This window comes from Poecile atricapillus, chromosome 14 (assembly GCF_030490865.1).
Source record: "Poecile atricapillus isolate bPoeAtr1 chromosome 14, bPoeAtr1.hap1, whole genome shotgun sequence".
In the NCBI taxonomy this organism is placed as follows: domain Eukaryota; kingdom Metazoa; phylum Chordata; class Aves; order Passeriformes; family Paridae; genus Poecile; species Poecile atricapillus.
The window spans coordinates 16,521,812-16,535,305 of record NC_081262.1 but is presented as its reverse complement, the minus strand read 5'-3'; the positions used below and the strand labels follow the sequence as shown (position 1 = coordinate 16,535,305).

Below are 13,494 nucleotides of genomic sequence, written 5' to 3'. Positions count from 1 at the left end.
TCCCCAGCACAGTGTGTCCTCTGCCAGTCCCCTGCCTTCGAGCCCCATCAGCCTTCAAACACTTTTGGATATTTCAAATCAAATCAGCAGGAATTATGTCTCTGCTAAGCCGGGCTCTGAAGCTTCTGCAGCATCTGCCACTGCTCCAGTAAGTGCTCAATTAACCAGTGCCCCCACAAAACAGTTCACAAGCACTCCACACCATCACTTCAGCAAGCACCATGCACCTCCCAGCTAACAGGTGAGGAGCTGCAATTCAAGAGAAAGTGAAAAGAATCTTCCTTCCTATTTTTAGAAGCTGGTTGGGATGGAGATCTATACAAACCCCACAAACTCTCAGAAAACCACAGTGCTCCCACCTGCTGTGAATATTGAAATTACAGCTTTTGGGTACTGGCATCCTGAACATTTTGCAGAGTGAGCTCTCCATATGCAGGAGTTAAAACTGGACAAATTAATTACTTGTCCATCACGTGCTCCCAATCCCAGCTGCACTTAGAAGAATATTTGTAAATTATGTTTCAAACAGATCCATCCTATACACAGTTATTCTGAAGTGTTGGTGCACTTCTCAAACGAAGCAAAAAAGGGGAAGGAAAAAAGCAAGCAAGGAAAGGAACTTCAGGTATTATGTCAATGCCTGGTGCTCTGTAAGCAAATAAGAATGGAAAACAGGAAGATCAGCAAATCCAACCCCTGGATAAACCTTTGGCTGTTACTCTTCTAGACTTTTGTGGTCACTTTGACAAAGTGCAGCTGAAGTCTCAAGGGTCCCATCTGTCACTTTTGGGAGGAGATTTCAGGTGATGCATTTGATTGAACATATTTAAAACCCCAGAAATAACACACAGAGTAGAACTAACTGTAAAGTAACTTACCTTTGATTTTTTGTTCAATGGCCTAGAACAAGAAAAAAGAAGTGTCAGTGATTTGTGTAGATAAGAGAAAAACCACATGTACACGTGCCACTTCATAAAGCAACATTAGCTTTTGACTTTCCTCTTTTTAAATGGTTTCAAGTTATTTAATTATCTACTTCAGAAGCGTCTTTCTAACCAACCCAGGCCTATTATTCCTTATGCTTAAAAAGCTGTTTAAATGTTATAGAAGACAAAATTAATTTGAAAGATAACTACATGAAACAGACCAAATTAAACTTGCAAATTAAGACGTTTTAAGTGAGTTAAAAACTGTGCCTGGAAGCAAAGAGCTGCCACCACTTTTACTGCAGAACAGGGCAGGGAAGGGGGAGTGACCTGGAAATGGAAAAGAATAAGAGAGCAAATGCCAAGGCTTCAAGTCTTTCATTTGCAAGATTCAATGGGTTACACCTGTGATACGGCCAAGATGAGAGATCTATTTGAATAAAAAAGTTTATCACAGGATAAAATGGGAGAGAAACATCTCTGGTATGGAAATGCACCTCGGTGGTGTGGTTTTAACTGTACAGCACAGTGGGACTGTGCTGAGGAAGGGCCTCCCAAAAGCACCAGTTCCTCCTCAGTGCTGCTCTCCCTCTTCCCCAGCCTCCCAAAGAAAGGTGCTGCACGTGTGGCCACGACACACCACAACTCCTCATTGTGCTTTTTGTTCAACAAATACGGTTAAAACATCTACCTTGAAGCCTTGGGTGGTTCTGTGCCCTTCGAAACCCGGGGCTGTGTGTTCCAGCACCCAGCTGAGCCAATTGCTCACAGTGCACAAACAGAACACCCAGCACGCTGCTCAGCACCAGGATGGGGGCACAGCCAGCCCTTCCACAGCCCAGGAACACCCAGCACGCTGCTCAGCACCAGGATGGGGGCACAGCCAGCCCTCCCACAGCCCAGGAACACCCAGCACGCTGCTCAGCACCAGGATGGGGGCACAGCCAGCCCTTCCACAGCCCAGGGCCACCCCTGGGATTGCTGCTGTCCCTCCACTTCTCCCTGCAGTCCCAATTTCTGAAACTCTCAATGTATTAACCCCGAGCACTGCCTTCACAGCACGGTACACGGTGCCACTTTGGCTCTTGCCGTGCCTCTGTGTGCTCACAGCTTCCTCTGGGGTTTGTTTCTCCCCCTGCCTGGCTGTGACCCAACCCATCAGCCTGGCACTTGGCCCATGGACCAGAGAAAGAGAACTGGTTCTGCTGTTTCTGCAGCACCTGAAGAGATGCTGGAGAGCAAGGGGCAGAGCCAGGGCTCCTGGCTGCTCTTGCTGCCCAAGAGATCACAATGTTTAAACACATGTTTAGGCCGGGCTCTTCCAGACTCCATCAGGGCCTGGGGCTCGGCTCAGGGCTTGGGAGGTTTTGCTGGAAGCCTGGGGCTGTAAAACAAACCAGTCTGGAGCCAGCATCAGGCAGTGGAATCATGGGACAAGTGCTGAGCAGGTTCACTCTGCTCCTACCAAAAGGGACACGCTTCAAAACTGCATTTATGAGCTCCTCTCAAGCTCAGGGTCAATATTTAGAATCAATGGCCATGATGAGGATCTTGTCAGTAAACTGAGATTCTGAAGTATTTATAAGCATTTCTGTGACATCCTTAAAAACCTTTGCTGTCAATATTTTCTTTTTTATGAAAATTTTTATTCCCTACTACAAATTCTCTCATGGCATGTTTCCATACTGAAGAATAGAAAGATGTATTAAAATAAGGATGAAGCTGAAACCCACTGCCTTAAAATGGTACTTTTATTCTACTAGTAAATGCACTAACACTGAGATGCTTCAAACCTGAGACTGCCTCAACAGACGATCAGGAAAAAGAAGGATCATTCTCAGAAGAAAATTTAGTTTTGTAAGACACTACACAGAGTACAATGTTCAATATGTCAGTTACCTCTAAATAACTGACAGTATGTTTAAATTTAAAACATTGAATTAATAAGAAAATACTAGTGATGAAACAAGTCAGCTCCAAGCACGGGAGTTTATTCTCAGTGCTCCACATACCTTTTTTTGAGCAGCTTCCTTCTTCTTCTTGTCTTCTTTTCTCTTTTTCCTTTCTTCCATCAACTGTTCTTCCTCTTCTTGCACTAAATCCCTGAACCACACAGTTTGTAATTAACTCTCCCAAAATACAATCTGTACACACTTAGATTCATTTTAGAACAATTATTTCACAGTGACACAAAAGGAACTGGGGAATTTTGCTTCTAATTGGATCCTATTTCTACAGGGACCGTCACTCAGTGCAAGCCACCAGTGACAGGACTTCAAGCGCAGATGTGGTGTCAAGCTACATGTAAGGAGTTCTTTCTTCCACAGCTTATAATGAAGACTTAGACTTGAATCTGGTTCAAAAGCCAGCAAATTCAGATGTTCTTTAATCTCTCCCTGAACTGGTATGACTGAGCTCATCCCAGCCTGGAATGTTCCTGCACACAGCCTAAGCCACACACACCCTGTGCATCCCTCATCCCAAACCACCTCAGCCAGGAAACACCGAGTGTTTCAGGGCCAGGCCACATCTGGCACCAGCAGCGCCATTCCAGAGCTCCCTAACCCCGAAACAAAACCTTAACTTGTCAAAAGTGAAACCAAAACTCAGCACTGTAATTAACGACACTCGATACACAGTATTTCTGCTCAAACCCAGCCTGAGCAAGAACAGCACTGTCCTGCTTATGCTGCTTAAAAACAGATTTCAGAAGTGTTCTGGAGAAAAAGAACTAACAATGTCAGTGTGGGGCAGTGACTACATGGTTTGCATCTGCCTGGAAACACTGAGCTGGCTCCTTTTTAACCCCAAACTACCCATAAACCTCCAGTTTTAAATAAGATCGTTTGATGTCTGTCAGAAGCAATGTAAATTGGATGTATTAAACCACAAGATAGTCCACAGGTACTAAAACTTTCACTACTTTTTTAGGTATATAAACTACTACAGTTAATTCTACTTTTAATTCAGCTCAATTCCTTTTCAAGGTGAGCACAGGCATCAGCTTCTGCTGACCAAATTCTGGCTTCTAAGATTTTCTAATAACAGAAAGCAAGCATTAGTTACTTCTTTTAAGAAAGAATGGCTTCTGACTTGCTAAGGTATGCAAAATAATTACCCAAAAGTGTTATTTCTGAGGCTCCCCTGTGCACTGCCTGAGGAATCACAACCCATCAAACACGATGTGGCTACTTTGCATTTTATCACAGCCTCATCAGCTGCCTGCAAGATCCACTGAGGGCCGTCTCACTGCAAAAGCAATCTTGCATTTACAATTAGGTCTCAAAAATGATTTCATGGATAACTAAGAGGTCAGACACCTAACTACAGAAACAATTCCAGCTGGCCAGTTTCATTTAGAGCAATCCCTCGCTCCTGTGCAAATCTGAGGCAATGATTAACCTGCAGTGACATCCGTGCACTCCAAAGGTGACACTTCAGTCAGTTTTGCCCCTCGCTGTCACACCCCGAGCATTTGTAACCACAGGGATGTTGGTGATGCTGACCCTCAGTTTGGGTTAATTTGGGACAGTCCAAATTTTAGCAGGCAGTTTGAACTGGAGAACAATACCAGGTCTGGAGTCAGTATAGAGGGAACAGCTCCTACAGATCCCAGCCCTTTCTTGACACGACAGCCAGCTCACACACAGCCCCTTCCCCTCGCAGCAGAGCCACTGCTTTGCTCCTTGGGAACTCAGGACTGGGCTGGGCCTCACCTCTGGCTGCCTGCTGGGGCCACAGCTGAGTTACAGCATCTGCAATAACCTGAGCACAGTTCCAGCAGTTAACACAGCCACCAGCACTGCTTTGTACAACCAATTTCAGTCCGTCACATGCCAAAACTGCATTAACTGAAAAATCATTCTGCTTTTAGAAGAAAGCTGTAGCATGTTCAAGAGCAAGCAGAATGCAAAGTAGTATTTTCACAGGAAAAAACCCCAAAAAACCTTCATCAATCCTGCTACAGTTAAATCAACACAATTACATTTCATTTTGGGAATACAGATGCTAACAACTAACATACCAATATCTCTGGAATATTCTACCACAGCATCACTGGGTTTTTGTCACACAGGAACAACAGAACTCCTAAATTCTGACACTGTGCTCATTCAATTTTTTATCTTTTTAAGACAAACAGATTTTAGATTACAAAGCAAGCTTAGGAGACATAAAACCCTCTATGATAAGGATAAGGACTCTAGGTATTCTCTAGGTAAAAAACATTGACCTATAGCTCATTATATGTTTTTAAGAGTATTAATTACTGCTGTAACATCAAATCTCACAGCAAAACTAACACAACTGGCACAACCAAGCAGCAACAGCAAAGCCCTTCCTGTCCCTGCCCTTCCCTGAAAACTTAACCCTTCAGGTAAGGCAGGTCTACTCACCATCCTCATGCACAAACTTAAACCTGAGACAGAAATTCACATTTGCCTCTTAAGTTATCAGAGTCTCATGCAGAACATCTGAATTCCCATTTCTGACAGCTGGAAGCACGAGTCTCCTTTATTCTCCCCAACACTCAAATCCACTCTCAGCACAGCAAATGATGGGATTGATGCCTCTGATTCCAGCCTCCTTTAGAACACATAACAAACAAGTTCCATTTCTGGTTCTGCTCCTTGAGGAACAGAAGTGGAATGTGGCATTTCCCATTTATCACCTTGGACAAACAGCTCCCTGCTCCTGTGCACAAACCAGCAGCAGCTCCAGGCTCCTTTAGAGCACGGAACCACCGCAGGAATTCGGTCTCGTGGTTACAACACAAAGCCTGAAAATTAACAAATTCCTTTGCTGGGCTTTTCTCTACACCTGGGAGACTTAATCCATCGACCTTGTGTGGCCAAAGTGTTTGCAGCAGCACACTGGTCTGTCAGCTGGCTGAGGAAGAGCAAGGACCGAGCATTGCCACTGATAACGTGAATATATAAACAGGTCTCTGATTTCCCCTCTCAGACATCCAACTTCCACCAAAACACATGCACAGGCAATGCCCTTCTCCTCCTGTGTAACAGGATTAGCTTGCTCAAGGTTAAATGGCCTTAGCAGAAATGCAAACCATATTTTTCAATTTAGATCAATTGAAAATAAAACACCCTGGCAATAGGAAATCCACATCGGAGACAGAACAAAGGCCTCTGGTTTCAACAGCTTAACTTGAAAGGTGCTTTATTTTCAAGTGAGGCAAAATGAAAATGGATCTTGATCTCAGGAGAGACTGCACATTTGATGGCTCTGAAGATGGGCAAGGAGAAGCTGCCGTTATCTGCATAAATTTAAGCAGACCGAGGGTCAGATAAATATTTACCGTTATTTATTTAACAGTGTGTTTTTGTTCCAATTGTGTACCCCAGCACAATTCTTTCTTAGCATACAGGGGAGAAAAAAACAACAAACTACTAAAATGTTTTCCTCAATTAAGCTATTAAAAAAACCAAAACAAACAAAACCAACTTTTTAGTCTTCTAAGGCAGGTTATCAGGACAGTACAAGGCATTTTATTTTTGTATGGCTTGATTTGTTATTTGGCTTCTGGAGTGGAAAAAGATGTCATGCTCAAACTGCAAACATTTCAGCTAATATTTGTATCAAAACATGCTTCACTTATTACTTTACTTCTTGGAAGAAAAAGTACTATTAATCTTTAATTTCTAAAGCTCCACCTTAGCACTGTAAAAAGACCTGGGCTGAAAAGACATAACCCCTATTCCTACGTTGCAGAAGAGCAAAATCAAGTTCACCCGTATTTCCCCTGGCAGACAGGCTGAGGATGCAGTAATTAATGTTTGTGCAGCTTTGCTACCTTTGCTGTTACAATACATCAAAAGGCAACACCTTGTGCCACAATAAAATCAAAACTCTATCACCACACTGAGGAAATGAAGGTTACAGTGAGCCCCCATCACTGGAGGGATGATCAGAGGTAGGGAGCAAACACACAAGTAAGAATTAGAGGTGATTATACACAGCAGCTTCTGAAACCAGTGTAAAATTTCCAGTGATAGACCTTTTTTCTTTTATTTTTTTAACAAATAAATCAATCCTTTCTACCGTTTGCTCTTCTCATAGTTATAAATTAACTTGCAGTGCTACAGCTGGAACACTGCCAGGTAGCTACAGGTAAGTATCAGGGATTGAAAGATCTTTAACAATTCTGCAAAGACAGCACCACGTGTTCAACCTACAGCTGATCTTCTACACAGACTTTCAAATGTTGCTGAGACTGATAAATCTTCTGTACTCTGACCTACAAGTTCCCTCATCTTTCAGTTCTTTGAAATGACACAATTACATAAAATTGCCAATGAAAGTGATTTTTCAGGTTTTGTAAAAACCATGCTCACCAGCATTCTACAAAAATCAATTATAAAATGTGTAATTTTGATTAAAACGGCATCCTACAATTCCTTTATCAATGCCATCGACAAAACAGCACGCTGCACCAAAGGAGCCCTTGGAGTTTATGCAATAGACACCAGTAATTTGAAGTTAACAAAATAATCCCAACAAACCCTGCCAGTGCCTCAGATGGAAACGCTCTGGCACCTGAACCCACCCAGCGTGTTCCTCAGAGCGCCGAGAGCCTCAGGCAGTGAGAACAAAACAAACCCACTCATCTCCAGACGTGTGTGTGTGTGTGTTCTTTCCACCTATTAACAGAGGGGAGAGCTGCTGCCAAGCTAAGAACTGGAAAAAAATACTTCAATGAATAATTAATTAGTAAATGTGTACCAGCTACTTTCTTTTTTGCTTTTAAATACCTCAGTCTTTAAATTACCACCCTAAAAGTGAAGCGACAGAATTCTACCTACCGTGTCTGCCACTACCAATTACCTGGAACCCACTCAGCTTTCCCATTTCCCTAACACAGGAGCTGGCTCATCTGAATGTTGCTCCCAACTACAAGGACTACAAATGGACTGTAATTCTGGAATATTTGTGTTAGTTCTGCCCTCGAGTTTCATCCAAGATGAAACATAAGCAGATGCTACATAAGCAGACAAAAGACAGATCTCCTTCCCGAGAAGTTTATCATCCAGCTACACAAGACTCCAGCAGCAGCCATAAACAATCCCTATCTTCCTGTAACAAATGAGGAAGCGAGGAAAGCAGATTAAACTCCTCCATATCCAACTGCTGAAGCCCAGCACCAGCCCTGCCCTGCTCCAGGCTGCTGCAGTGTCCCTGCTGCAGAGGCAGCGCTGCTTCTTCACACCCAAACACCAAAGGGACCCCCCAGGGACCACCTGGCAATCCTGCACAGCCCCAAAACCTGTCTGCACAGGAGACAGGGATGTGCCATTTTACCTGTAAAGGTCTTGAAAGCATGAATAGAATGTTTTCTCTGCAATAAACTCTTCCCATTTCACAGCAGGTATCTCTCCATAAGGAGTTTATCAGGAAGAAGACCCACCCCAGGAAACCCAACAGAAAATCACATGCTTACACATCAACAACTACATTTCTCCCTGGTTTTATATGCCTCTATCACTGGGCCAGCTCAATGTTTTCCCTGCAGCAGATAAGAAAAATATCACAGAAATACGGTGGCTATTATTACATGAAAGTGTAAAAATCAATTGTACAGTAGTAACTTTACAGAATACACGGATGAAATCTAGAGGTGAGAAGTTTGCTCTGCCAAAACACGGCCAGTCTGCAGCCAAGCTGGGCAGAATCACAGGTGAATGGAAGCAATGGAGACTCTTCCCTATGGTTTGCATGCTTGTGAAGCAACAGTCAAACCCCTGGGTCTGGGAAAATGATTGTCAACATATTTCAGATATTTACCTTCTCTCAGTTCCACATAAATGAGGCAGGAAAGCCCTGTTTACCAAACAGAATTGAAAAGTTATTGCTTAAATCAGAAGAACTAAATGATAAGTGATTCTTAGCAATCCTGATTTTAACCAGCTTTAACTCTTAGATTTCCCCAGTTAACAGCAGACAGCTCTTTCCGTGGCTGAGCAGGTGACATTTCATTTGTAACACGATGCCACAACAGAGTGTGCCATGGATTTATTTGAATCACTGTCACAAGTCATGCACTAAGCTCATTTTTGAGACCAGGAATATTTGTACAGCACCAGGCATGTATGAATTTTAGAGAGAACACAGACCAAATGAAGATTCTTTTCCAAAAGGCCAGACAAGCCAAAATGCTAATCCTGAGTGTAAAACAGGAATAACTCCAACTGGATAAGCAAGCTGCACTGAAACCTGTAATATTTATCCTATCACAAACCCACAATCTAGGCCAATATTCCCAGTAAGATTAAAAAGTGTATTTGCTACCCATTAATTTATAAGCATAAACTCCAGAAGTGACTTCAGAACACACACAAAGCAAAGCCAACGTCCCGTGGAGTTCACAGTCTACAGCCACACTGTGAAATCTGAGATTAACATAAACTCTAGCACAGGTCTATGTACCTTCCCAGGAAAGGATATTTGCTCATTTACAGTTTGACTAGGTAACTGCAAATTTAATAAGACTGTAAATAATGACATTGGAGGAAGAAGGAGGGCTGTCTGCTGAGCTGTACCCCAGTAAAACAATTAATCAGCTCTATCCAGCGCAGGCATGCCATGGTTTATCAGCCGTGCGCTCGCACAACGAGAGCTCCCTGGCTAAACATAAACCAGCTGGGGCATTAATGTGAACTTCAAACCAGTTCTGAATCTTTTAAATGAATAAAATACACTCCTCTGTGTCAGAAAGACATGGAGACCTGTTCCATAGCAGAATTTACTCTCCAAACACTGAATTTTGGAAGTTCTGTAGTTTTCTATCGCTTCTTCTCACTCTTGGCACTGCCTGCCAGCACAAGATCTCTGCTAAGGTCATAAAAATGTGACAATCTCCTGACTTACTAAGACTGGCAGCAAGCACTTACTCTGGACTTGGCACTCTGTCACTCTGAATGACAGTTCTGAAATCACTTCTGGCATTGCAAATGCAGCGAGTCCCTGAACACTGATGGGTTAACAGCAATGTGCCAAAGGTATCTTAAAGGTTCCCACATCCCCCAATTATTCCCTGTATTTCAAAACAACATGGGACAAATCATTCACACTTAAGTGTATTACAAAAAAAAAAAATAAAAAAGAAGACACACACTGAGAGCAGGGAAACAGTTTCAGTTTTCACAGTACAGTCATAGCTCAGCCTGGAAGGTGGAGACTGCTCGGGCACAGGAAGGAAGGCAAAAAGCAGGGTACCAAACCTGAGATTCTATCAGCTCTGCTCAGGGTTTGGGCACATTTCAAATGGCCCCAGTGGAAATCCCTCTAAGAGATCACTAGCAAAAGCCTTTTAAAAAGTCTAACTGAAAAAGAACCCAAAGAGGAAGTAGGACAGAAGATGAAAACAAAGAATGTAACCAATAGAGCAGGTACTTGTGAGAAAGTCACCTGACCAAAAACAAATGGTGCAGAAGAAACAACTTCAATACAAAGTGATACATGTTATGGCACAGAATTCTTAGTTCAACTTGACTCTGAACTCCCCAGTTAAGGAGTTAACTCCCCAGCCCATTCTGTTAAGCTCTCATTCTAAAAACTCCAAGTAAACAGGAAATTCACCAGCTAACTCCTCATGGCAAAAGAGGCAGAGCCAGTAGTTATCCGGCAACACAGAGTTTATTCGAGTTCTTGCCACAACTGTCTTGCCTCCAAACAATATTTGGCTGAAGTGCATAAAAAAAGTAAACCAAACCCTTAATTCATTTTTCAGTTATTGTTAGGTACTACAACTTAGTGCAGAAAGTTATTTTTCTCTTCAAAAACCTCCCCTATTAAAGAAACTGTATTAAACATCTGAAGATGTTACACAAAAGAAAAAAAAAAAGGTGTTTAGTCTACAGAATTAACTAAACTTGCAGACATTTTTCCATGCAATAGAGAACGTTTTTAAATTCAGAGGTTTTTTTAATCCTTACAATTAACAAGAGATTAAAGCTCCCGATAAAGCCCACAACTATTCCCAGCCCTAGGCCACCTTTCCATCTAAACTGTGGGAGGGAATTTAAATGAGTCTCTTACCTGCTTAGTTTTCTTTCGACTTCTTTGGTAGCTTTAGCTTCCAATTCTCTGGAACAGAAAGTGGTATTGGTTTCCATGTCAACAGCAATGCAGCACGAAAATAAAACTGGTGCGGGTCAGGATGCACAGGGAGCTCCAGGTGGGAAGGGGGAGAGCACGGATGGCCCAGGGAGCGGGCAGTGGGGGTCCCAGGGATGGCGAGGGGAGCGGGCAGTGGGGGTCCCAGGGATGGTGAGGGGAGCGGGCAGTGGGGGTCCCAGGGATGGCGAGGGGAGCGGGCAGTGGGGGTCCCAGGGATGGCCCAGGGAGCGGGCAGTGGGGGTGCCAGGGATGGCCCAGGGAGCGGGCAGTGGGGGTCCCAGGGATGGCCCAGGGAGCGGGCAAGTCCTGCACGTGCCACCCTGTGTGCCCCACCAGTGCTGTGTGTGTGCCCCACCGGTGCTCTGTGTGTGTGTGTGTGTGAGTGTGTGTGTGTGTGTGTGCACTGTGTGTGTGTGTGTGTGCTGTGTGTGTGTGTGCCCCACAGGTGCTGTGTGTGTGCCCCACCAGTACCCTGTGTGTGTGTGTGTGTGTGTGCTGTGTCTGTGTGTGTGCTGTGTCTGTGTGTGTGTGCTGTGTCTGTGTGTGTGTGCTGTGTCTGTGTGTGTGTGTGTGCTGTGTCTGTGTGTGTGTGCTGTGTCTGTGTGTGTGTGTGTGTGCACTGTGTGTGTGTGTGTGTGCTGTGTGTGCCCCACCAGTGCCGTGTGTGTGTGTGCCCTGTGTGTGTGTGCCCTGTGTGTGTGTGTGCCCCACCGGTGCTGTGTGTGTCTCTGTGTGTGTGTGTGTGCCCCACCAGTGTTGTGTGCTCTGTGTGTGTGCGTTTGTGTGTGTGCTCTGTGTGTCTGTGTGTGTGTGTGTCTGTGTGTGTGCCCCACCGGTGCTGTGTGTGTCTGTGTGTGTGTGTGCCCCATCAGCTCTGTGTGTGCCCCACCAGTGGTGTGTGTGTGTGTGCCCCATCAGCTCTGAGTGTCTGTGTGTGTGTGTGTCTCTGGGTGCACTGTGTGTGTGTGTGTCTGTGTGTGTGTGTGTCCTGTGTGTGTGTGTGTGTGCCCTGTGTGTGTGAGTGTGCACTGTGTGTGTGTGTGCACTGTGTGTGTGTGTGTGCCCTGTGTGTGTGTGAGTGTGCACTGTGTGTGTGTGTGCACTGTGTGTGTGTGTGTGCCCTGTGTGTGTGAGTGTGCACTGTGTGTGTGTGTGCACTGTGTGTGTGTGTGCGCGCTCTGTGTGTGTGTGTGTGTGCAGTGTGTGTGTGTGCCCCATCAGCTCTGTGTGTGTCTGTGTGTGTCTCTGGGTGCAGTGTGTGTGTGTGTGCTCTGTGTGTGTGCAGTGTGTGTGTGTGCCCCATCAGCTCTGTGTGTGCCCCACCAGTGGTGTGTGTTGTGCGTGTGTGTGTCTCTGTGCGCAGTGTGTGTCTGTGTGTGTGTGTATGCCCTGTGTGTGTGTGTGTGTGTGTGCTCTGTGTGTGTGTGTGTGTGTGTGTGTGTGAGTGTGCACTGTGTGTGTGAGTGTGCACTGTGTGTGTGTGAGTGTGCACTGTGTGTGTGTGTGTGTGTGTGTGTGTGTGTGTGTGTGTGTCTGTGTGTTTGCCTGTGTGTGTGTGAGTGTGCACTGTGTGTATCTGTGTGTATGTGCCCCACCAGTTCTGTGTGTGCCCCACACCGCCCCTGTTCCCCACCGCTGTCCCCCTGCTCGCCCCATCCTCATCCCGCACCACCCCGCGCTCTGCTGCGCCCCACGCCCATCCCCGCTGCCCTCCCCGCACTTCAGCGGCTCAAGGACTTTAAGGAAAGCAGTTCTGCTGCATCACTTCAGCCCGCGAACGTGCTCCGAGCGCAGCACCGGGGCGCTCCGTGCCGCACCGGCGGCCCCGGGCGCTGCCGGCCCCGCAGGAGCGAGCTGCGAGCTGGGGAGGGCTCGGCCCGGCGCGGGGGGACCGGGACCCATCGCTCCGGGAGGGCTCCGCGACCCCCCGGGCCGCCCCTCCGGCGGCGGCGCTCCCGCGGGGAGCCCGATGGCAGCGGCTGCGGCTCCGCGGGGCTGCCCCGCCGCCCGGCCCTCCCCGCCCGGCCCGGCCCGGCGCCGCCCGCCCGCCCCGCTACCTCATGTATGTAAAGTGCTCGGAGTCCGTCCCGGAGGCTGCGGCGCGGGCCCGGCGCGGCCGGCGGCTCTAGGCGGGCTGAGCCCGGCGCTGCGGAGCGGGAGGGCCCGGCAGCTGCAGCCGCAGCTCCGCCGCCATTTCCTGCCGCCGCCGCCGCCCGCCCCGCGCGCAGGAAGCGAACCCGCCCCGGCCGCGCTTCCGGGGCGCCCTCACGGGGGGAGCGGGGCCGGGAGCGGGGCCGGGAGCGGGGCCGGGAGCGGGGCCGGGAGCGGGGCCGGGAGCGGGGCCGGGACCAGCACGGGGGGAGCGGGGCCGGCACGGGGGAAGCGGGGCCAGGAGCGGGGCCCCCGAGCTCCTGCGGGGCTGAGAGCACGGGATCCT

The 13,494-nt window shown here is 46.8% G+C and overlaps 1 protein-coding gene across 11 annotated transcripts in view; it reads right to left on the bottom strand.

Annotated features, from left to right (window-relative positions):
- The window catches only part of TNRC6A (trinucleotide repeat containing adaptor 6A), a 43,728-nt gene extending 30,455 nt beyond the window's left edge, over positions 1 to 13,273 (bottom strand). For 6 of the 11 annotated variants that reach the window (XM_058850173.1, XM_058850174.1, XM_058850178.1 and 3 more), the window contains exons 1-5: positions 13,115 to 13,273; positions 10,977 to 11,024; positions 8,724 to 8,759; positions 2,939 to 3,029; positions 879 to 900 (exon numbers count right to left, since the gene is read on the bottom strand). In XM_058850173.1, the coding sequence (XP_058706156.1) occupies positions 879 to 900; positions 2,939 to 3,029; positions 8,724 to 8,759; positions 10,977 to 11,024; positions 13,115 to 13,119 (202 nt within the window). In that variant the 5' untranslated portion in view covers positions 13,120 to 13,273. Of the gene's footprint in view, positions 1 to 878; positions 901 to 2,938; positions 3,030 to 8,723; positions 8,760 to 10,976; positions 11,069 to 13,114 lie in introns of those variants that run through there. The other 5 variants (XM_058850180.1, XM_058850182.1, XM_058850175.1 and 2 more) reach the window with 3 other exon arrangements.
- Positions 13,274 to 13,494: the final 221 nt, after the last annotated feature.